Below are 23,313 nucleotides of genomic sequence, written 5' to 3' on the forward strand. Positions count from 1 at the left end.
AAGTTCTGTGTCATTTCCCCCATTCTTTAAGCTTTTCAGGCTCTCTAGCTTTAGACTGATTACAGCACCACACATTGAGCACTAGCTGCATGGTGAATTGCAATTGCTATTCATCAGAGAATATTTGAATTCAAGAAGATGGGAGGAACCAGATTTAGGTACTTGAGGACAATTACTCATGTCAGAGTAACCATGCAGCAAAAGCTGCACTAGACAGCACTCACTAGAAGGGGTGAACTGCTGAGTTTGTTTCTTTTAATATTTGAGTTTTCTTGCTTGGGACTTTTTTTGTTGTTGTTACATTCATTGTGGTGTCCCTCTGCATGGGTATCAGGCTGATGCTGTCTCCTGGGAAACATAGCTCCATCCTGCAAAAATAAAGAGAGCCTCTTGAAAGCCCCTTTCTAACCAACAGCAAGAAATAAAATAGTATGCAGTATTATCTGTCCTTTTAAGGATGTTGCCTGTCACACTAATCATTGACAAGCCCTATTACTGGCACCTTCTTATGCAGATTTTATGTGGGAATCCTGTTTGTATCACCTAAAGGCAATTAGTCCCCATGAGCAGCCCCAGTGTGCCTTGCCAACAGGCAACAGGTGAGGTTTCTAATGCTGGTTGCAGGTGGGGTGAAGTGTGCTGTCAAAAGGAAGCACAGCAGCACAGAGCACCAGGAGACCAGTCATAGTCATTAGCAATCAGGTGTGCATCACTTGCAGCCTTGATTTAAGACAGAAGTAAAACATAAATTGTTGATTAGATTGCCTGCAAATGCCCTAGAAAGAATTTTAGCTTCAGTGTATTAGAAATCAGGAACTGGTGTTGCTTTACTTCCTCAGGTTGCTGTGCAGTCCAGCCCAGTATTTCTATGCAAATGGCAGTGTGTTCCAGGCACCTGTCGGAGACACAAACCTGCAAGTGGAACAGAGAAATAGCAAGCCTGCAAGGTGATCAGTTTGACTGTCAGGAATGTGGGAGTGTCACATCCCACTGGAATCAAATGACAAGTCATTTCCTTGTCATCCTTCCCATACGGAAAAGAGATTATTAATATTTGTCCCTCACTGAAAAGCCTTAATCCATACTTTAGTTCACCTTTCACAGAGTATCTGAGATGGCAGTAAACAGGAGGGACAAATAAGTCGCAGGAAAAGTCACACAGCATGGCTGAAGGAGTATTCATGGTACTGCAGAGCCTAAAACTTGCTGTGGGTGAGGAGGGGTCAAAGAATGTGTGAATTAGTCGATGGATTTATCAGAGGGCTGCTTTCTTTCCAAGATGGGCTCACATCTTGTCAGAATTGTACAGAGCAGCACCAGATTCAGGGAAAGCCCCTGGTCTGCAGAAGGAAAGCAAGTGAATACATGGGGGGCCCCCTGTTCCCCACTGCAGCGCTGAGCACATCTATTGCCCACATTACCACATGTTGGACCAGCATCTCAGCAAAAGGGAGTGGAACAAGTTTCAGGATCGATTTGTAAAAGCTTAATGATGTTAATTGTCAGAATATAATTGCAAAGGGAAAGTGGTTTCAAGTAAGAGGCCACTTTTCCAGAAAGCCCCATTCCCAGAAACATCCTCCATTTAGACCAAAAAACCCAGAACCATGGTCTAGGGTTTCCAGGCAGTGAAAGGAAACACGGTACAATTTATGATACTCCTTTAACTCTCACCACTCATGAATTCCAAGTGAAGTAGGAATTTGTCTTCAAACTATTTGTTGCAGACCCCAGTGCAAGGAATGCTGCAGAAGAACAGAACAGTAAAGGCCCAAGTGGCAGTGAGAATGATCCACCTGCTTTTCTTGGGCTGCCAGCAACCAACAGAGATTTCATGGAAACCCAGAAAATTATCCCTGATTTTTAAGCAGGAGCAATATGGTATCAGTAATATTTCAGCAAGTTCCTGAATTGTGCCCGTGATAACTTGACTTCAATTTCAGTAAATTGAAATCTTGGTATCTGCTCTGCTGACTACAAGTTTCAGAAAGGGAGAAGATGCAGTCAAAATGAGAAATCTCACTTATACTAGCAGTGAAAACTGGGCAGGAGTTTTAAAATGAAAAAAGTTGTATTGCTATCTATGTCAGAAAAATATCCCTTTAAATTTGCAGACTCCTTTAATATACAAGAGCAGCCACAAAAATTGCCAGTATCACATCAGTTTCTCTAGGAAATAGCTAAGGGTGTCAAAGCAAGTGACACAGAGTATGAGTATTCTGTTCATAGGTGCTTTTCGCAAGGTAGATAACTCAGGGAACATGATACATGGTTGGACAGATTTTTATAATCGCCTCCACCCTCTTGTCAATATATCCACCTGCTTCACCGTAGGTCGGCCCTATTTTCTCCTTGCTCAGTACAGTTGGTGGATTACTATGCAAACTGTACCACACAGAAGACTTAACTCTGTCTTCTAGCATGGGAACCCTCTGGCACTTACAATACACTTTAATTTTACTCTGTATTTCAGTGCTGAATATCACAGGGTAAGTAGCATACTACTGAATGTAGCTTAATGCAGGGAGCTTAGCTGTTAACAATAAATATCCTTTCTTCACTTTTAAAATGAGGCATGTTTCTTCACTTTTTAAATGTGGGATATTGTATAATTGAACCATGCTATATTTTAAACTAAATAATTTAAATTTGTGGTTGCCTAATTCTGCATTGGCTTCTGTCTGAGAGAGAAACCTGTAACACATAGATTTTTAATGGCACATCTGAAAATGAGACATCTGGACAAATAACCACAATAGTTATTGTATTCCTTTTCTTTACAAATTGCCTCATGTAAAACTGTTTAAAGATAGCACTGAATAGAGACCAAGTGGCAACTTGTCATGGCTTTCCCTTTCTCATGGAAGAAGAAATCCAAGAAGAACTATGAGGAAAACTTTTTAACTTTATGTGTTTATACATATTCTTTTTCCTCCTTAGCCTTAGCTCAGTCTATTTTCCAGTTGCTTGCTGCATTTCAATACAACATTTCATAATAAATTGATTGTGTTATTTATTCCTAATCTCCCTAGTTTTCTGAATGTCATTGCTTGGATCTTGAGCAGTGCAGACATTTCTTGTGATGCATTCACTTAAGGACAGATTCTCTCTACTGTGTCAAGTACAATAAGGATGATTAAGAAGGGAGCACCACAGAGTTTGGAACTGAACCCTGCCTCCCAAAACTGGGGACCATCCCTTCCCTATGCAAAACACCCAAAGAGCAGAGCCATTTACATTGTGATTTGGGGTCAAATTTTGATCTTGTGTCAACTCATCTCTGCAGGACTTTGAAGCACACAAGGACTCTGCATTTGTAACTGCTTTTATTTTACAGCATTTTCAGGATAAATTAGAAGTGCTGAGTGAAATGAAAGCTTTTTTTCATGAGAGATTTGCAGGAGTTAAAGGAAATATGTTGCCTTCCAACAAGTAACCGAGTTACACAGAGCACTGGCTTACTGGCATTTTCATGCTTTGCTTTGCAACAGTGGGGATAATAATGTTATGAGCAAGTTAATAGAAAGTCTTTGCTATTATCCTGTTATTATCTGAGCTGAGATGTTTCCATCCAACCCTCTGCAGCTCTCCATGCCCAGGAGAACTCTCATTCCAGTTCAGTGGGATACAGAGCAGAGGATCCTTCTCACCTTTGACTCACTCTCAGAGTTTTGTCATGAAGGAGTAACTTCCATATGGGAAGAGAAAATCAGACATGGATGAAACCCTGGTCTATTCAGTTATTCAGTGAAACACCCAGAGGCATAAACTGAGGTCCCAAAATTTTTTCTTAAACAGTTGTTGAGTCACTAATTCCACAAGCACTTCACTCTATTTCTTTCTTGACAGGATCAAGCAAAGACCAAGAGGTAGCTTGAGGTCATGGGATCCTGAAACAGGTAACTGCATGTCATTAGTGCTCTTAACATTTAAGGTAGATTTTGGACATGCTGGCTCCTCTTTCTCACTCTCATCTGTTGTATTTCAGCTTACCTCACCAGATGTGATTTTAACAATAACTCAAGGCCATTCTGTGACTGGACTCAGCCTTGCAATGTCAACCAGGGATTGTGGATACGAACCAAGCATGACACTCCAACTGATGGAACAGGTCCTGATGGAGACTATCCTGATGGAAGTAAGTGCTTGGTTGTCACCTTGTTGATTTTCCTTTTTTGAAGACAGCTTGACTACCTTTATCCTTCTTTCTTTGAAAGAGAAAAGCAATTCATGAAGCCCTTTGAAATGTGTCAGGTTTGTTTCATGCTGACGGCTGTCTTTAACTTTTCACCATATCGGACAGGAGTGAATTAAACTGGCTTGCCCATCATGGATTGGATATCCTTATCAGTGTGTGGAAGTAAAAGAAAGCTAATTGTATCATGCTTAAGGCCTCATAGAGAATATAATGACATTGAACAGATCATTTTTCAAGAGAGGGCTTCTAGCCAAATTACACTGATACCAGTTTATGGCAACAAATCTAGTGATTACTGCACTGGCACAAGATAAAGTTCACACTAGCTAGTTACAAAATCAAGTCTGCAAGCGAAGAATGTTTCTAAAAAGCTTGTCCTCTGATACCTGTGATTTAAACCTGGAGTCTAACGTGGTCATAGTATCAAACAAATACTCTGTGGTTTCATCTCTGTGTGTTTGAACCACTCTCCTTGCACCAGCAGATCCATTAAGGGGGATCAGTCTGCAGTCATACGGCTTCCTGTAATTATTCCAAGACTGAAAGGTCAGCTACTGTCAGAGTCAGTAAGCAGATTAGAATAGTATTAGATAGGATTGTTGGGAAATATTTTTCTGCATTTTTGTTATTTTGTTAATAACAATTAAAATTGCCTGTTGGAAGAAGAAATAAAATATTTTTATTTGGATTAACACAAAGAATAATGTTTTGCTTTCTGAATTGACACAGACCATATCACCTTAAATGTGACTTAGATTTTCTTGCCAACTTAAATCTATGACCCAGCGTTAGATGCTATATGTGGAGCCATACTTTACCATACAGAAATGGTCATTCATTTCTTTTTGATTCTTTTCCATAGTCAGATGGGAGAGACTTGACTTTAGCTGCACTGGGGAAATGTAATTTTGATCTTAGCCCACATGAAGCAAAAAATTTCAGCCCTAGTAAAACAAAATCTGATTTCATATTGAACCAATCAGACTAAAGCATTTCAAATCCTAAAGAAACACTGCAAGTCTCTGAATTTTGAAAAAAATTTTTGCTTTTCATAAGGTCAGATATAAATATTTTGAGGGAAATATCAGCATTGTTTTCTATTTCTTCTATTTTGAGACAAAGACAAATGCTGACAGTTTAGAATTTTCCTTGTAACAGGGATTTACTCATTTTGAGACCAAAATATTTATGAAAAAATATATCCCACAAGCAAAAGTGTTTAGCAGATTGCATTATTTTTCTTTGAGGAAAGTGAAAATTGAACATAGATCAGTGTAGCACTGTCTGGAGGTGCTGTCTCTTAAATGTCTTTAATTGTGATCCCAAAATAATTGTTATTGTGAGATGAAATATATTTGCTTTGCTCTCAGGCTCACATTTTACTTTGGATAACTACATAGGTTAACCATTGCAATGTGAAGTCCAAACACCCGCTGCTTTGCACTGATGTCCTTAATTTCTTCCAGCATTGGGTTATATTTCAATTTTAAATGACAACTAATAGGTTATGAAGATTCAACCATACTTTAATATTTTTCACTCTGCAGAAGGTTATTTCATCTACCAAGAAGCAAGTAATCTGATCCCCTTCGACACTAACAGGCTGGAGAGCCCAGATACTCTAGTTTCTGGAAAAATATGCATAGACTTTTGGTACTACATGTTCGGATCAGAAGAGATGAATGAGCTGAGAGTGCTTATCCAAGATGGTACACAGGAGTCTGTGGTGTGGCATCGGAAGGGAAACCAGAGTTCTTTTTGGAACTACGGTGCCATCACCCACACTTTTCCAACACAGAGAAAGATAAAGGTAATATATTTTCAGAATATATTTCTTTGTACAGTGTCAGCATTTATTCTCCCCTTACAGGCTGCAAAACCTTGTATATGTAAGCTAGGAAATATAACCAAGGTTTGCATGGGTTATATTTTGTAAATATAATGGACTCATGATTTGTGTCAATGAACTAAGAGAAGAAACAAACAGCCTCATAATTTCACCAGTGCTGTTAGTTAAGGGATAAAATTCAGATTAGTTTCCTTTTCCTTCTTAGATTTTTGTAGATTAGATTATTTTTCCTTCGTTAATTTTATCATGAAGTCAAGGGCTTGAGATATCTTAATTAAATGCAGGTTTGTCTGCAGTGAGTTTCAAGGTTTGAACTTTGGGATGCTGCCTGCATTGGATTCCTCTGTAGAATCAAGACCACAAATTCTCATAAATAATTTTTAAGTCAGCAAAATGGAAAACAATGTTTCTTCCAGTCCTCACCTTATTACAGAATATATATTTTAGGCCTCTGAGGGAAACTAAGAAAACGGTTATAACCTCACCTTACTGATGCTTTCAACAATAAAGCAGACAGATTATTTTGAAAACTTTTTAAGATAAATGGTTTTGTGTTTGCCTAAACAACTCTGATGCAGGGATCGCTTTGTGTCCCCCCTAGGTAATTTTTGAGGCTGTGAGAGGACTGACAGAGTATGGGGATACAGCACTGGACAATGTGAGAGTAAGGGACGGACCCTGTGGTAAGTCTGTGTTTGCACCTGAGTCTATACTGCTTCCTCCTCTCTGTTTAAGCTGTTGACTGTTGCTCTATTCCATACACAATAGAGCAACCCCTCTGAACTTTGAACCGCAAATGAGAAATGGCAATAACTTTACAACTCACTTCATGTAAATGTTATGTGTTCTGCTGTAATTTCTTTCTAAATCTGTCCTCATGACCTCAAACATCCAAGACAAGCTATCCCTTTCCCTGCAAATGTGACCTTTTTCACCAGCTCCAGCAAACTTTACCTTCACTTTGAAGTCTGAAGTGCATCTGAAACCCAGACAAGGCTATGCACATTGATCTTGGATTCCAGATTAAATGGTCTAAGTGGCGTTTTACAGCAAATATCAGTTCATGCAAGCTCATTAAATACACAATACAACCACATGTCACAAAAAGAAATAGCAATTCGTCAATAACGCTGAGTTGCACTACCAGCTTTGACTACGAATCAGCAATTTGAGTTTGATCTCTGACCCTGTAACAGATCAGCCGAGACTGGCACAAGCTGTGCATGGCTGGGATCCATTTTTACTGACAAGCATGCAATACTTACAAGATGTGAATTGTACAAGACATTTGCTGAAAAGCTTACAGAAAGTGTCATTAGGTCTTAATAGGTAGTGTTCTCTGTGAAATACTACTCATATAATGACATAATTTGTTTCAAATTTACACTTTGTGTGACAAAGATTTTCTTTCAGGTCCACATCCTCAGAACATATGATTTTATTTTAAATTCTGGGGGAAAAAAAGGCTTTAGGACTTACTTGAGAGCTAGGGAGAGCCAGTCGTTCATTTTTTCAGATGTATTAGCACAGGATTCAGCCACAGGATGGTGCACAAAGGTAGCTCCAAGAGACAAGAATTTCTCTGTTCATCTCACTCTCATACCTGCCAACACTCGCTGACAGTAGGACCTTCATGTGTCTTAACATACACCAGAGGGAGTCACACAACCAATTGTTACAACACTTACAGCTCCCGAGAGGAGCCCAAGCTCAGTCGCTGTGATCAAATTAACAATCAGACGAGCTTTCCTAAGTGTTCAAAAGACCCACACATCCCTGATTTTAAACACAGGCAGTTCTACTTGCTTCAGTGAAGAACTTCTAACTTTATGCTGGTGAAGAGTAAGTGAAAATTCCTGTATGCTGGTGTGTAAATGGTGTTCACACTCTAATGTTAAAGCTCATTGTATTGTTTTGTCTTTTCCATTAACAGAAGCTATCCCTACACCTGTACCACCAACACCTACACCAACAGAACCTACACCACCTCTAGTGACAGGTAATTTTTTGCTAATCACATACGTTACTCAATGGGCTGCAGGACACCTACAATTTTGCTACCAGTACTACTTCTTTGCTTCAGTTAATTTCTACAGGCATTTGTCTGTGACATTGTTTTATGCCACACAAATCAGCTTTTTCTGTTTCAGTCCTCCCAGATGTAAGCCACAAAATGAGGATGATTGTGCAGTAGGAAAACACAATGAGGTGGGCTTTTGGGATATGTCTGGATGTTAATGAGAACATATTCCTTTTTCCTGTCTCCAGAAGCTATTTGCAGTATACATGGGGATCCCCACTACAACACCTTTGACAAGCAGCGTCATGACTTCATGGGCACCTGCACCTACACCCTGTCCAAGCTGTGTGAGAGCAACAGCTCCCTGCCCTACTTCAATGTGGAAGCAGCCAATGAGCACAGGGGGAGCAATACCCGTGTGTCCTATGTCCAGTATGTGGATATTGACGTCTATGGCTACAGGATCAACCTTGGTCAAAAAAGAGCTGTTAAGGTAAGGTTGGAGCCCACTGTTTATCATCTGTAACTCATAGCATGAATGAAGAAATTGTTGTAGAGTGACTATAAATTTCCAGCATCCATACAGTAATTTTTAGAGCACAGTCAGATATTTAGGAGCACGAGTAATGTGGAGTTCTTAAACACAGGAATTTCAAAAGTGAAAGCATAGGCTAAAATTCTGTGTTGTTTTGTTAAAATGTGGGTTTGGAGCTGACACTCCAGATGGGGTTGGTGGGCTAGACTACCTTTCTAGCCTGCTCCCCATGCTCAAGCTTGGCACGGAACAGGGACCGAGAGGCTCTGAATTAGCTGAGTTCATGCTGGTAGTCATTTCTCAGTCCTGTGTGGTAGCCTGTAATGCTGCATGCTCATCCCTGATTTCTACTTATTCCACTTCACTGTTAACTTAACACCTGGCCTTTGCCATAAAGCAGGTGTCCTGAAGTGACAATCTGATGACTCTCCTTACACTGACTGTACACTTGGCCAGCTATTGTATTATAGGACTTCCTTATGGATCCTTTCTATAAAGGGCAAAGAGAGTAGAAATGGTTGAGCCAAGCCCCCAGAAAATGAACGGGTCACCTTGCTTCATTACCACCCTTATAAAAAATAGTACAGTGAATTAAAAGAGATAAAGTTTTGAAGGTACACTGAAATCTCTCCCATCTGGACTTGGAGACACAGAGAGCTCATATGTCCTCATTTGTCCAACAGCCTCTCTCTTAGACCTTTTTCCGACATTTACTGGTTTTGTTATAAAATAATGGGTCTGTAGGCAGTTGTGCCTGGCTCACCAAGACCACATTTGTAAGCTATGTTGTAGCCACCTTGTTATGGCTTCAAGCCCTAGATTATGTGGCCATATACACCATTCCTGGTAAATATTACTTAGCACAGAGTGACTTCTTACTGCTCACTGTGTCAATATAGGGGTTTAAGAGGACCACCATTAAACATACTCCTTTTCAAGTGCTTACATCACTTCTCCTTCTCTGTGCCTGCAGGTCAATGGAGTCAGCCAGGTGGTCCCTGTGACCTTGGCCCCAGGTGTCAGTATTTCCTTCAGTGGGCAGTATGTTGTGGTTGCTACTGACTTTGGGCTGAAAGTCAAGTTTGATGGAAATCACAGAGCAGAAATCACTCTTCCCAGTACCTATATGTCTAAAGTCTGTGGAATCTGTGGAAATTACAACGGGCATAAAGCAGATGACTTTCTCAACCCAGATGGAGAAATGGAGCCAAACTCAACCAGCCTTGGCAACAGCTGGCAGGTTTACAATGACTCCAGGTAGGATTCCAGCCAGGATCTTAGATCTTACCTGTTGGCTATGCAATAGCCAACCAGTGGTTTATGCAACTGTTCTGTGGAGGCCAAAAATGTCAGACATGGGATAAAATCTGTTCTTGTCAGTGTACTTACTTTATGCATCTGGGTAAAGTTTCACAGAAAATTTAACTGTGCTTAAAAAGAAAAAATGTCTTAGAATCCTAGAATTGTTTAGGCTGGAAAAGACCTTTAATGTCATCGAGTTCAACAGTTAACCCAGCACTGCCATATCCAGCAAAAAAACAGGTCCCCAAATGCCACACAGGCATTTTTTCAATACCTTCAGGGATGGTGGCTCCACCACTTCCCTGGGCAGTCTGGTCCAATACTCAACAACCTTTTTGGAGAAGAAATTTTTCCTAATAGCTAATCTAAATCTCCCCTGGCTTAGCTTGAGGCCATTTCCTCTCACTCTGTCATCTGGCAGAAGAAACTGTCCCCTATCTTACTACAACCTCCTTTCAGGAAGCTGCAGGGAACACGGAGGTGTCTCCTGAGCCTTTTCCTCCCAGGGTCTAAAAACCTCAATTCCCTCAGCCACTCCTCATAAGACTGATTCTCTACATCCTCCAACAGCTTCTCTGGATACAGCCAAGCACCCCAGTGTCCTTCTGGTAGTGAGAGGCCCAAAAGGGAACACAGGAACTGAGGTGTGGTTTCAACAGTGCCAAGGACAGGGGAGTGATCCCTTCCTTCTTCCCACTTCAAATCTTACTCCACGTATGCTTTGTGCCCAAACAGAGTTCAGCTGTGGTGGTGGGGTTTCTGTGTTCCCTCACATCATATTGATTCCCCAGGAAAAGCTCAGGCTTATGCTGGGCTCAGGCAGTCTGTACTATCCTTTTGGCCTCACCATGGGGAAGGGTTTTGTCCCCATGGTTCAGGGCTGGATCCTGCCAGGTGCTAGGCACTGCACACACACCATCTGTGTCCTCACATCACATAGCCCTGGAGGACCTCTGTGCCTGAGTTTTAGGGTTATTTACACATTGGGGTTTTCAGAAACAGCAGTCACTTAAATCAGAAAAACATATGCACTTTGTAATGTCTCCATAAGTGGTCTCTGATGCAACCCAGGGCACACAGCTGTGAGCAAACAGTGCTCCCATGAGAGACATTGGCTTCCTCATTTGCTTTGCCTTGCTGATAGGAGAGAAAGGTCATGGGGGCTTCTTTTGTCCCCTGGTTCTGTTTGAGCAAACACAAAGTGTGTGTAAAGTAAAAACACAGGCCAGACAGGGAGATCGGTGAGTTTTACCACTGACTTGGCTAAATTATCTTTGTACTTTTTAGTATTTGAATAAAACACTGCATGTGTCCACTAATATTTCAATTATTGTTTTAGTATATGAATGCTAATACTTGAAGACATTTTTTCAACTCCTCTGAGATACTTGACTTGCTATTTATAATTTCACTATATGTAATAATAGGAGGATTTTAACTTTGGATGCTTTCACTTTCTAATTCCGCTTTCATGTAAACTGCCTGACTTACCAGAAAGCCAAAAATAAATACGTGGGTTTTGTTCAGGCCTCTCAAAAATTATCACGTTGAGATCTCATTGAAATCTGAATTTCTATCCCAAGAGTTTGAAATATAGGGATTGGAAATATATCATGTTTAGTCTGGAAATAGATCTGTAGTTTTGGTGGATGTGATTGGGAAAGCATCTCAGGTGCTAGTGAATCCAAGGTTTATCCATTAATTTTTCAAGATCTTTTGTCTTTTTCTCTACATTAGGTGCTCACCAGATGATGGCCATACTCCAAACTGTACTGATGATGAAAAACACGTGATCCAAAGCAATGCATACTGTGGTCTGATCACAGATCCAAATGGTCCATTCCAGAACTGCCACTCAGTAGTCAATCCACAGAATTATTTTGAAGACTGCCAGTATGATCTCTGTGAACTTCATTTGAACAATGCAGCCCTCTGTGAAAGCCTGCAGGCTTATGCAGATGTGTGCCAAGCTGCAGGAGTCCAGCTGGCACCATGGAGAAATGCAACCTTCTGCCGTACGTATCAAAGATTGCTAGAAATTACCACTTGTCAGGATGGTATAATGAGGGTTTCCAGAAGACAGAGCATTACAGCACTTTGGAATTCATCTAATAGTGAGAATCCTGACTGATCAGGGTAAAGAGTTCAGGGCTTTATGTAGTCCTTGGTTTGAACCCTTTGGGAGGATTCCAGTGAAAACATTTCAGCTGCTTTGAATGAAAGGAAAAAATACCACCTAGTCCATCTTAAAATAGAATTGGAGACCTTTCCTTTGAATTGGTCTCTGCAAAGAGAGCAAGATGAAGGCAGGACACATCTGACAAGCTGAGAAGAAGATCTGGGATAAAGGGAGGGGAGTGTTGTAAACACTATCAGTGGCACAGATCTGGGATAAAGGGAGGGGAGTGTTGTAAACACTATCTGTGGCACAGACTCCCATATGTATAAGAGAGTAGGGAGTGCTGATCATCCAAACCCATTGGAAATACTCTGAGTGAAACTTTAGATAGGCTAAACATCAAAAGAAACTCAAGACAGCAAAGGCATACATGAAAATACAGATACTTCCAAGACTTTCACAAACATTTCAAAAGAAATCAAAATATGATACTAAATAAAGCAAATACTTGCATAATTAAAAATATCATTATATATTTTATCTTTTATTACACAGCATTGGCCTGTCCAGCCAACAGTCACTATGAGCCCTGTGCTTCAGCCTGCCCTGCCACCTGTGTTGACCCACTGGCTCCTGTTACCTGCAGCCTGCCATGTGTGGAGGGCTGTGTGTGCGACAGCGGGTACCTGCTCTACAATGACCGCTGTGTGCCCAGCCAGCAGTGTGGCTGTTGGCACAACGGGCAGCACTATCCCGTGGGCTCTGAGTTCTGGACAGATGACACCTGCTCCTCCAAGTGCAGGTGTCCTGCACAGGGAAGCAAAGTGCAGTGCTTCAATGCCTCCTGCCCTGAGGGCCAGTACTGCGGCGTGCAGAACGGGGAACCTGTGTGCCTCGAAGAGTCCTATGGCATCTGCCACGTCCACGGTGACCCCCACTACAAAACCTTTGACAAGGTGACGCACAACTTCATGGGCAACTGCACCTACACACTGGCCAAAGTGTGCTCCAACACCACCTCCCTGCCGTCCTTCCACGTGGAGGCCAAGAACGAGCACCGTGGCAGCACCCGAGTGTCCTACGTGCGCGAAGTCGTGGTTGAGGTGTATGGACAGCGCATTGCCATCCTCAAGAAGGAGAAGAGCCATGTGCTGGTAGGCAGTGGGGCTGGCATGAGTCTGGCATGGCTGAAAGGCAGGGCTGGCTGCTCCTGGCAGGGCCTGGCCTATAGCAGATGCCTCCATTTTCCCAGGTGGGGAGGGCTCCCCGGAAGGCACTTTGTTCTCCGTTTTGGGAGGGGCTGGGGAGGAAGAGGCAAATGGGGAAGGTGGGCCATGTTGAGCAGAGTGCAGAACACAGGGAGGGTCTGCGAGCCCCAGGGGCATTAGGGCATGGGGACATCACAGGCAGCTGTTTGCCATGCCTGGGCTGGCGCAGCCAGGGAGGCAGGGAAAGCCCAGGGCCCACTGTGGTGTGTGTGCCATAGGTGAACAGCGTGCGGCAGACGTTGCCTGTGAGTGCAGCGGCAGGAGCCATCATGGTGAGCAAGAGCGGTCGCTACATCGTCCTGGAGACAGACTTCAACCTCAGAGTGTCTTACGACACTGACCACTCGGTGGAGGTGAAGGTGCCCACCACCTACTTCAACCTGACCTGTGGCATGTGTGGGAACTTCAATAACCGCAGAGATGACGAATACATGATGCCCAACGGGCAGCAAGCCACAGACTCCAATGAGCTGGGGGAGAGCTGGCAGGTCCCAGACAGTGACCCATCCTGCGGTGTCCCTGAGCCCTCCCCACCCTGCAGTGCAGAAGAGGAGAAGCTCTACCAGTCCGACCAGTTCTGTGGCATACTGACCACCAGGCCGAGCTCTTTTGAGAGGTGCCACGGCGTGATCAACCCCCAGGACTACTTTGACACTTGCTTGTATGACCTGTGTGCCCTGAATGGTGGCCAGGAGCTCCTGTGTGCTGCTCTGGAGGCCTATGCTGATGCATGCCAGGCAGCTGGTGTGACTCTGCTTCCCTGGAGGAATGCTACCTTCTGCCGTGAGTACCTGCCTTGCCGTTGTCAGAAGGGAAATGGGCCACAGCCTGTGCTCTGACCCTCTGGCCAAAGCAAGTCTTTGGTCTTCCCCTTCCCACCAGCTCATTCCTACTTGATGTCTTGCTAGTCCTAATTTTCCCTTTCCCATTGCAGCCCTGCAGTGTCCCGCCAACAGCTACTATGACCCTTGCATGACCGGCTGTCCTGCCACCTGTGTTGACCGACAAGCCCCACAGAACTGCTCCAAGCCTTGTGTGGAGGGCTGTGCATGTAACTCTGGCTTCCTCCTGAGTGGAGACACCTGTGTTCCCGAGGCCAACTGTGGCTGCCTCTTTGAGGGCAACTACTACACTGTGAGTAAAAGCCCTGTCCTGGTTTGCACCTCTGCTAGGGCACTCCCCAGCCTGTTCTTCCCTGCCTCATATGCTGAGGTTTGGTGTTTCCCCACCTGCAGGAAGGCGAACACTCCGTGAATGAGAACTGCACTCGCCGGTGCCGGTGTGAAGCCAATGGCCAGATGGTTTGCTCTGCCTTGTCCTGTGACGAGGACGAGGTCTGCAAGATCCAGGACGGCCAGAGGGGCTGTTACCCAGCCAGCACTGCCATCTGCCACATCTATGGTGACCCACATTACAGCACCTTCGACGGGAAGCTCCACCACTTCCAGGGCTCTTGCAACTACACGGTGGTGACGGGCTGTGACAACTCCTCCGTTGGCTTCAGTGTCACCACTCGCAACAAACATCGTGGCAGCAAGAGCTGGACAGCTCTGAACTCTGTGGCACTGTCCCTCGAAGGCCTCCACATTGCACTGCGCCAGCACAAGGCAGTCTACGTAAGCCACTCATTTTTACAGCTGGGAACAACAGATGCACTGGGCACCCTTAAATACCCCTCTATGCCCAGGGAGAGCTTGTTATTCCCCGAGCCTGCTGCATGTTCACAGAAGAGCATGGCAGGGCTCTGAGAGGGACAGATATGACTGCTCGTGCAGACACAGGTTCTTGGATGCTGTCCTGAGCTTTTGGTGTGCTATGTGCACAGTTTCTGCTGCCCTCATCAGCTTGGGCAGGGTTTCTCATGCCGGCAGTGCTTGTGGCTCACTGGCACTGGCACTATCCCAGTGAGGAGCAATGACCTCTCAGCAGAGGGCATCTCTTTATGCTTCTATCTCCTTCTGTCCCCCTTCTCCAGTTCAACGGTGCTCCAGTCTCCCTGCCTGCTTCTCCTGCCCCTGGTGTGAACGTTTCCCTGAGTGGCTCCTACGTGCGGGTTTCTACCAAGCTGGGCCTGCAGCTGCAGTTCAATGGGGACCATGAGCTCCTTGTGAAGGTGTCTGAGAAGTACAAGGGCAAACTCTGTGGGCTGTGTGGGACATACACAGGGAGCCAGCAGGACGACTTCACGCGACCCGATGGGGTGGTTGTGCCTGACTTCAATGACTTTGGATCCAGCTGGATGGTGCCGGATGATGAGTGGCCGTGAGTTCTTGTTCCATCATACAGATGAAGGAGAGAAGGGAGTGTGAGAGAGGGGAGCTATGAGGGGCATCATGAGGGAGGCTTGGTAATGGCAAGCATGGGGCAAGGGAGAAGAGGCAGGTTTCTGACCCCAGGGGCAGTGGGCTGACATTTTCCAAAGCTGTTGGGATCGCAAGTGCCTCCATCATTTGTTTCTGTCCACCGGACAGCAGGAAGAGGAATGGTGCCTGTGGGCCATGTGCTCCACCCTTTCAAGTGAGAGCCATGGGTGCCTGTCTCAGTGAGGGATCTGGAGTGCAGAAGCTGAGGTTTTGGCTGGAGGGGAGGTCAGGAAATAGAGTGGCTGCTGTGAACAGGATGCAGGGAGCTCAGGGCTGTCTGTCTTCTTTGTAGGTGTGACGCAGTCATCAGCCCACCTGCATCCTGCTCTCCTGCTGAAGAGGAGGCAGCTAACAAACAGTGTGCATTACTCACACACCTTGGTGGCCCGTTCCAGCCATGCCATGCAGTTCTGCCACCCAAGACATACTTTGAGAGCTGTGTCTATGACCAGTGTGCCACAGGTGGCAGCACGGAGCAGCTCTGCAATGACCTGGGGGCCTATGCTGCAGCCTGTGCTGAGGCAGGTGTTGCTCTGGGAGACTGGAGTGCTGGCACTGTCTGTGGTGAGTCTTGTGTCAACCTCCTTTGATTTCCTTGAATCTCAGAGTCAAGGAATGGGGCAGTTCTGGCAGTGGTATCCCCATGTATCACATAAGTAACCGCTTTGTGGGCCATCCCTTGCATGAAGAAACTTTTCTGGACAGGTGGAACCCCTGTCCTGAACTACCTGCACTTTGCAATGATGTCGGGGTGTTTGGAACGTGTGCGGCATCCCCATTTGGGATCTCCATTGTCATTCACACCTTCTTCACTTCTGTTTCACTCTGTTTCATTCACAGCTCCTACAACCCCATCCCCCTTGCCAGGCACCACAACACAGCCTCCACATACAACAACATCACCACCAGGCACCACAACGCAGCCTCCCCATACAACAACATCACCGTCACCTGGGACAAGCACAGGTACTGTTGTCTCTCACCCATGTTTTTTAGTGGCTGTGCTAAGCACTTCCCCTTGGCTGGCCATCCTCACCTGTCCACGGGCATGCTGTGGCTGTACATGGATATACCTGAGCTCCACCCTCACTCTACAACATCTGCTTTTCTTTCTGCACCATCTTCAGCTCCACCAATAGACTGCAATTTTGCCTGCACATTCGACCAGGACTTCTGTGAGTGGGTCCAGGCAGATTACAGCAGCATTGACTGGATACGAAACAAAGGCCCAACGCCCACGCCAAATACCGGCCCCTCCTCAGACCACACAACAGGAGGTAGGAGCAGCAGCCAGGACACAGGCACAGAGGTGTCCCTGGGAAGATGGCAACAAACTTCTAATAGCAAACACAGACCATGTGTTTTCCTGGCCTTCCTCCAGAGCAGTTTTTCCAGTGTCCCCGAGGGCCAGAGGCTCCCTTTGGGAGGATTTCCAGCCCAGGCAGTCAGTCTGTGCTACCCCCAGAGCAGACGAGGACCTGACATGCAGGGCAGAAATTAATGCACAGCTAGATGACCTGTCTGTCTCTGGGGATGAGGAATGGGTCTGTGTCTCTGTTTCAAGATGCTGGCTTTTCCAGAAGCCAGAGGTGAGGGCTCTCCAAATCTGCAGAGCCATGAGAGGACTGTGGCAATGCTTTTGAGGTGTTGCCACTGCCCAGTCCAAGGCCGACAGGCGCCAGGGCCCAGAGAGCCTGTTCATAGGGGCACTCAGGTGTGGGGAGGGTTGTGGTTGTGAAGGAGCTGTGTTTGCTCTCCCTTCCTTTTGCCTGCCTGAAACTGCAGCCAGGGTGAACACAGGGCTTTGCTTGGATTGTCCCTGGCTGCTTTGGGTAGTTCTGATGCATCTGTGACAATGTGTCTCGTGCTTTGTTTCAGATGGCTACTACATCTTCCTGCAAGGGACTGAAGATACTCTCCCTGGCTTTGTGGCTCACCTGGTCAGCCCGGTGTGCAGCTGGGAAGGAACACTCTGCTTCCGTTTCTGGTACCACATGTACGGATCTAATGGAACAATGGCCCTGAGGGTGTACGTGCAGAAGGATGATGAGCAAGTGCTGGTCTGGGAAGAAGTTGGGAACCATGGGGACACGTGGCTCTTGGGAGAGGTCACGGTGCAAGCCACAGCAAACATACAGGTACGTCCACAGGCTCTCACTGCAGCCTCAGAGGAATTGTTTTTTCTAATTGCTCTTCACACATGCAGCTGGAGCTAATGCTGGGACCCATTCTTTCCTTTAGCTTTTACTGGAGGGCGAATGGGGTGAAGATGTGCGGAGCAACATAGCATTGGATGATCTCTCCGTTGAAAAGGGATCCTGTGCAGGTACAAGGCGTGGCTTGGGGAAGGGCATCTTGAGACACGTCACCAAATGAGGTGGCAGGCAGTGCTACAGGCAGGTGCACAGGTTGTCTTTGAGCACTGATGCATCCTGTGCCCAAGTCAACTTTCCACTTGGAGGCTAGAACTCTGGCAATGCCTGCCCTCACTATTTTAGTTCACATTTTGCAAGGCCCACAGGCAAGACATTAACCACAGGTCACTGTGCACTGTAAGCACTGAAGTGCCTTATCTGCTTTTGTCTACCAGATAAGCAGTGGCAGAGCCCTTGAGTGGGACAGCTCTGCCTGAGATGGCAATCTTCAATCCCTGTCCTGGGCATGCCTGGACGTGGAGCTGTCTAGGAAGGTTGAGGGAACCAGCTGCCTGCAAAAAAACTGCCCTGTTGATGCCCATTTCCTCTAACTCTCTCTTCTGCTAGGTCCATCAACACCAAAACCCACGAGTTCCTTGCCAGACACGACAACGCAGACTGTACTCACCACCACACCAACCAGACCCACACCCAGCTCAGGTACTGCCATCTCCCATCCCCATCTGATTCTGATTCTGCTTCCTAAAATGTTCCTTTTGCTTCCTTCATGTTCATGTCCATAGGACATGTCTGTCTCTTTCTCCATTCCCTCTATGCTGGTGGGAGGGTTTTTGCTGAAGACTTACTGATCCGTCAATGTCCTGTCCATGCTGAGCTTCCCTGGTCATGCTTTTGTGCTATTTGGGATTGGTGGACAAGGTGCCTGCAACAAATCTCCCCTGCTGGTGCACATCTCCTTTAACTCTCTCTTGTGCTAGGTCCATCGACACCAACACCCACAAACTCCTTGCCAGGCACCACAACACAGACTGTACTCACCACCACACCAACCAGACCCACTCCAAGCTCAGGTACTGTCATGTTTCATCCCCATCTTCTACTGCTTCTTAAGCATGTTTCTTTTGCTTCCTCAATGTTCATAACCATAGGCTGTGTCTGTCTCTTTCTCCATTCCCTCTGTGCTGGTGGGTGGGTTTTTGATGAACACTTACTGATCCATCCCTGTCCTGGGCATGCTGAGCCTCCCTGGTCATGCTTTTGGGCTGTTTGGCATGTGTGGATGCGGTGCCCGCAACAAAACTGCCCTGCTGGTGCACATCTCCCCTAACTCTCTCTTCTGCTAGGTCCATCGACACCAACACCCACAAACTCCTTGCCAGGCACCACAATGCAGACTGTGCTAACTACCACACCAACCAGACCCACACCAAGCTCAGGTACTGTCATGTTTAACCCCTTTTTCTACTGCTTCTTAAATGTGCTCCTTTTCTTCCTCCATACCCATGTCTATAGGGGATGTGTGTCTCCTTCCCTGTCCCTGCTGTGCTGGTGGAAGTATTTTCAAAAAGGGGTCACTGTGCAAATTCTGCCCTTAGCATTCCAAGTCTTTCTGCTCATTCTTTAGGGCTGATTGGGCTGTTTGAGGTGCCTGCAACAAAACTGCCCTGTTGGTGCACATCTCCTCTAACTCTCTCTTGTGCTAGGTCCATCGACACCAACACCCACAAACTCCTTGCCAGGCACCACAACGCAGACTGTACTCACCACCACTCCAACCAGACCCACTCCAAGCTCAGGTAGTGCCATTTCTCACCCCCATCTTGTACTGCTTCTTAAACATGTTCCTTTTGCTTCCTCTGTGTTCATGACTGTTGGGCATGTCTGTCTCTTTCTCCATTCCCTCTATGCTGGTGGAAGGGTTTTTGATAAAGAGTCACTAAGCCATCCCTGTCCTGGGCATGCTGAGCCTCCCTGGTCATGCTATTGGACTGTTTGGCGTGGGTGGATGAGGTGCCTGCAACAAAACTCCCCTGTTGGAGCCCATTTCCTCTAACTCTCTCTTGTGCTAGGTCCATCAACTCCAAGACCCACAAACTCCTTACCAGGCACCACAACGCAGCCTCCCCATACAACAACATCACGATCACCTGGGACAAGCACAGGTACTGTTGTCTCCCACCCATGTTTTTTAGTGGCTGTGCAAACACTTCCCCTTGGCTGGCCATCCTCACCTGTCCACGGGCATACTGTGGCTGTACATGGATATACCTGAGCCCCACCCTCACTCTACAACATCTGCTTTTCTTTCTGCACCATCTTCAGCTCCACCAATAGACTGCAATTTTGCCTGCACATTCGACCAGGACTTCTGTGAGTGGGTCCAGGCAGATTACAGCAGCATTGACTGGATACGAAACAAAGGCCCAACGCCCACGCCAAATACCGGCCCCTCCTCAGACCACACAACAGGAGGTAGGAGCAGCAGCCAGGACACAGGCACAGAGGTGTCCCTGGGAAGATGGCAACAAACAGAGAAAAAAATTGCAAACACAGACCATGTGTTTTCCTGGCCTTCCTCCAGAGCAGTTTTTCCAGTGTCCCCGAGGGCCAGAGGCTCCCTTTGGGAGGATTTCCAGCCTAGGCAGTCAGTCTGTGCTACCCCCAGAGCAGACGAGGACCTGCCATGCAGGGCAGAAATTAATGCACAGCTAGATGACCTGTCTGTCTCTGGGGATGAGGAATGGGTCTGTGTCTCTGTTTCGAGATCCTGGCTTTTCTAGAGAAGCCAGAGATGAGGGCTCTCCAAATCTGCAGAGCCATCAGAGGACTGTGGCAATGCTTTTGAGGTGTTGCCATTGCCCAGTCCAAGGCCTACAGGTGCCAGGGCCCAGAGAGCCTGTTCATAGGGGCACTCAGGTGTGGGGAGGGTTGTGGTTGTGAAGGAGCTGTGTTTGCTCTCCCTTCCTTTTGCCTGCCTGAAACTGCAGCCAGGGTGAACACAGGGCTTTGCTTGGATTGTCCCTGGCTGCTTTGGGTAGTTCTGATGCATCTGTGACAATGTGTCTCGTGCTTTGTTTCAGATGGCTACTACATCTTCCTGCAAGGGACTGAAGATACTCTCCCTGGCTTTGTGGCTCACCTGGTCAGCCCGGTGTGCAGCTGGGAAGGAACACTCTGCTTCCGTTTCTGGTACCACATGTACGGATCTAATGGAACAATGGCCCTGAGGGTGTACGTGCAGAAGGATGATGAGCAAGTGCTGGTCTGGGAAGAAGTTGGGAACCATGGGGACACGTGGCTCTTGGGAGAGGTCACGGTGCAAGCCACAGCAAACATACAGGTACATCCACAGGCTCTCACTGCAGCCTCAGAGGAAATGTGTTTTCTAATTGCTCTTCACACATGCAGCTGGAGGTAATGCTGGGAACCATTCTTTACTTTAGCTTTTACTGGAGGGCGAATGGGGTGAAGATGTGCGGAGCAACATAGCATTGGATGATCTCTCCGTTGAAAAGGGATCCTGTGCAGGTACAAGGCGTGGCTTGGGGAAGGGCATCTTGAGACACGTCACCAAATGAGGTGGCAGGCAGTGCTACAGGCAGGTGCACAGGTTGTCTTTGAGCACTGATGCATCCTGTGCCCAAGTCAACTTTCTGCTGGAAGGCTGGAACTCTGGCAATGCCTGCACTCACTATTTTAGTTCACATGTTGCAAAGCCCACAGGAAGACATTGACCACAGGTCACTGGGCACTGTAAGCACTGAAGTGCCTTATCTACTTCTGTCATCCAGCTAAGCGGGTAGCAGAGCCCTTGAGTGGGACAGTTCTGCCTGAGATGGCACTCTTCAATTCCTCTCCTGGGCATGCCTGGATATGGAGCTGTCCAGGAAGGGTGAGGGAACCAGCTGCCTGCAGAAAAACTGCCCTGTTAATGCCCATTTCCTCTAACTCTCTCTTCTGCTAGGTCCATCGACACCAAAACCCACAAGTTCCTTGCCAGGCACCACAACACAGACTGTACTAACCACCACACCAACCAGACCCACACCCAGCTCAGGTACTGCCATCTCCCATCCCCATCTGATTCTGATTCTGCTTCCTAAAATGTTCCTTTTGCTTCCTCTATATTCATGGCTATAGGACATGTCTGTCTCTTTCTCCATTCCCTCTATGCTGGTGGAAGGGTTTTTGATAAGACTTACTGATCCGTCAATGTCCTGACCATGCTGAGCCTCCCTACTCATGCTTTTTGCTGTTTGGTATGGGTGGACAAGCTGCCTGCAACGAAACTCCCCTGTTGATGCACATCTCCTCTAACTCTCTCTTGTGCTAGGTCCATCAACACCAACACCCACAAACTCCTTGCCAGGCACCACAACGCAGACTGTACTAACCACCACACCAACCAGACCCACTCCAAGCTCAGGTACTGTCATGTTTCATCCCCATCTTCTTCTGCTTCTTAAGCATGTTTCTTTTGCTTCCTCCATGTTCATAACCATAGGCTGTGTCTGTCTCTTTCTCCATTCTCTCTATGCTGGTGGAAGGCTTTTTGATGAAGACTTACTGATCCATCCCTGTCCTGGCCATGCTGAGCCTCCCTCATCATGCTTTTGGGCTGTTTGGCATGGGTGGATGAGGTGCCTGCAACAAATCTCCCCTGCTGGTGCACATCTCCTCTAACTCTCTCTTGTGCTAGGTCCATCGACACCAATACCCACGAACTCCTTGCCAGGCACCACAACGCAGACTGTGCTAACCACCACACCAACCAGACAGACACCAAGCTCAGGTACTGTCATGTTTAACCCTTTTTTCTACTGCTTCTTAAATGTGCTCCTTTTCTTCCTCCATGCCCATGTCTATAGGGGATGTGTGTCTCCTTCCCTATCCCTGCTGTGCTGGTGGAAGTATTTTCAAAAAGGAGTCACTGTGCAAATTCTGCCCTTAGCATTCCAAGTCTTTCTGCTCATTCTTTAGGGCTGATTGGGCTGTTTGAGGTGCCTGCAACAAAACTGCCCTGTTGGTGCACATCTCCTCTAACTCTCTCTTGTTCTAGGTCCATCAACACCAACACCCACAAACTCCTTGCCAGGCACCACAACGCAGACTGTACTCACCACCACTCCAACCAGACCCACTCCAAGCTCAGGTACTGTCATGTTTCATCCCCATCTTCTACTGCTTCTTAAACATGTTTCTTTTGCTTCCTCCATGCCCATAACCATAGGGTGTGTCTGCCTCTTTCTTCATTCCCTCTATGCTGGTGGAAGAGTTTTTAATGAGGAGTCTGTGAGCAACCCATGTCCTGGGTATGCTGAGCCTCCCTGGTCATGGTTTTGGACTGTTTGGCATGGGTGGACAAGGTGCCTGCAACAAAACTCCCCCATTGATGCACATCCCCTCTAACTCTCTCTTGTGCTAGGTCCATCAACACCAACACCCACGAACTCCTTGCCAGGCACCACAACACAGACTGTACTCACCACCACACCAACCAGAC

The 23,313-nt window shown here is 46.5% G+C and overlaps 1 protein-coding gene across 1 annotated transcript in view; it reads left to right on the plus strand.

Moving 5' to 3' along the window:
• The first annotated feature begins 2,345 nt into the window (after positions 1-2,345).
• The window catches only part of LOC146433269 (IgGFc-binding protein-like), a 51,765-nt gene continuing 30,797 nt past the window's right edge, over positions 2,346-23,313 (plus strand). The window contains exons 1-21 of the mRNA XM_085069416.1: positions 2,346-2,489; positions 3,850-3,899; positions 3,989-4,138; positions 5,746-6,008; positions 6,649-6,730; positions 7,981-8,046; positions 8,316-8,560; positions 9,576-9,859; positions 11,642-11,919; positions 12,579-13,177; positions 13,510-14,074; positions 14,226-14,425; positions 14,527-14,907; positions 15,267-15,553; positions 15,947-16,218; positions 16,495-16,521; positions 16,564-16,620; positions 16,782-16,931; positions 17,533-17,792; positions 17,896-17,980; positions 18,788-18,878. Coding sequence (XP_084925542.1) covers positions 2,422-2,489; positions 3,850-3,899; positions 3,989-4,138; positions 5,746-6,008; positions 6,649-6,730; positions 7,981-8,046; positions 8,316-8,560; positions 9,576-9,859; positions 11,642-11,919; positions 12,579-13,177; positions 13,510-14,074; positions 14,226-14,425; positions 14,527-14,907; positions 15,267-15,553; positions 15,947-16,218; positions 16,495-16,521; positions 16,564-16,620; positions 16,782-16,931; positions 17,533-17,792; positions 17,896-17,980; positions 18,788-18,878 — 4,460 coding nt within the window. The 5' untranslated portion in view covers positions 2,346-2,421. The remainder of the gene's footprint in view (positions 2,490-3,849; positions 3,900-3,988; positions 4,139-5,745; positions 6,009-6,648; positions 6,731-7,980; positions 8,047-8,315; positions 8,561-9,575; positions 9,860-11,641; positions 11,920-12,578; positions 13,178-13,509; positions 14,075-14,225; positions 14,426-14,526; positions 14,908-15,266; positions 15,554-15,946; positions 16,219-16,494; positions 16,522-16,563; positions 16,621-16,781; positions 16,932-17,532; positions 17,793-17,895; positions 17,981-18,787; positions 18,879-23,313) is intronic.

Source organism: Lichenostomus cassidix, chromosome 9, assembly GCF_008360975.1.
Source record: "Lichenostomus cassidix isolate B80296 chromosome 9, HeHo_3.0, whole genome shotgun sequence".
NCBI classification, from domain to species: Eukaryota; Metazoa; Chordata; class Aves; order Passeriformes; family Meliphagidae; genus Lichenostomus; species Lichenostomus cassidix.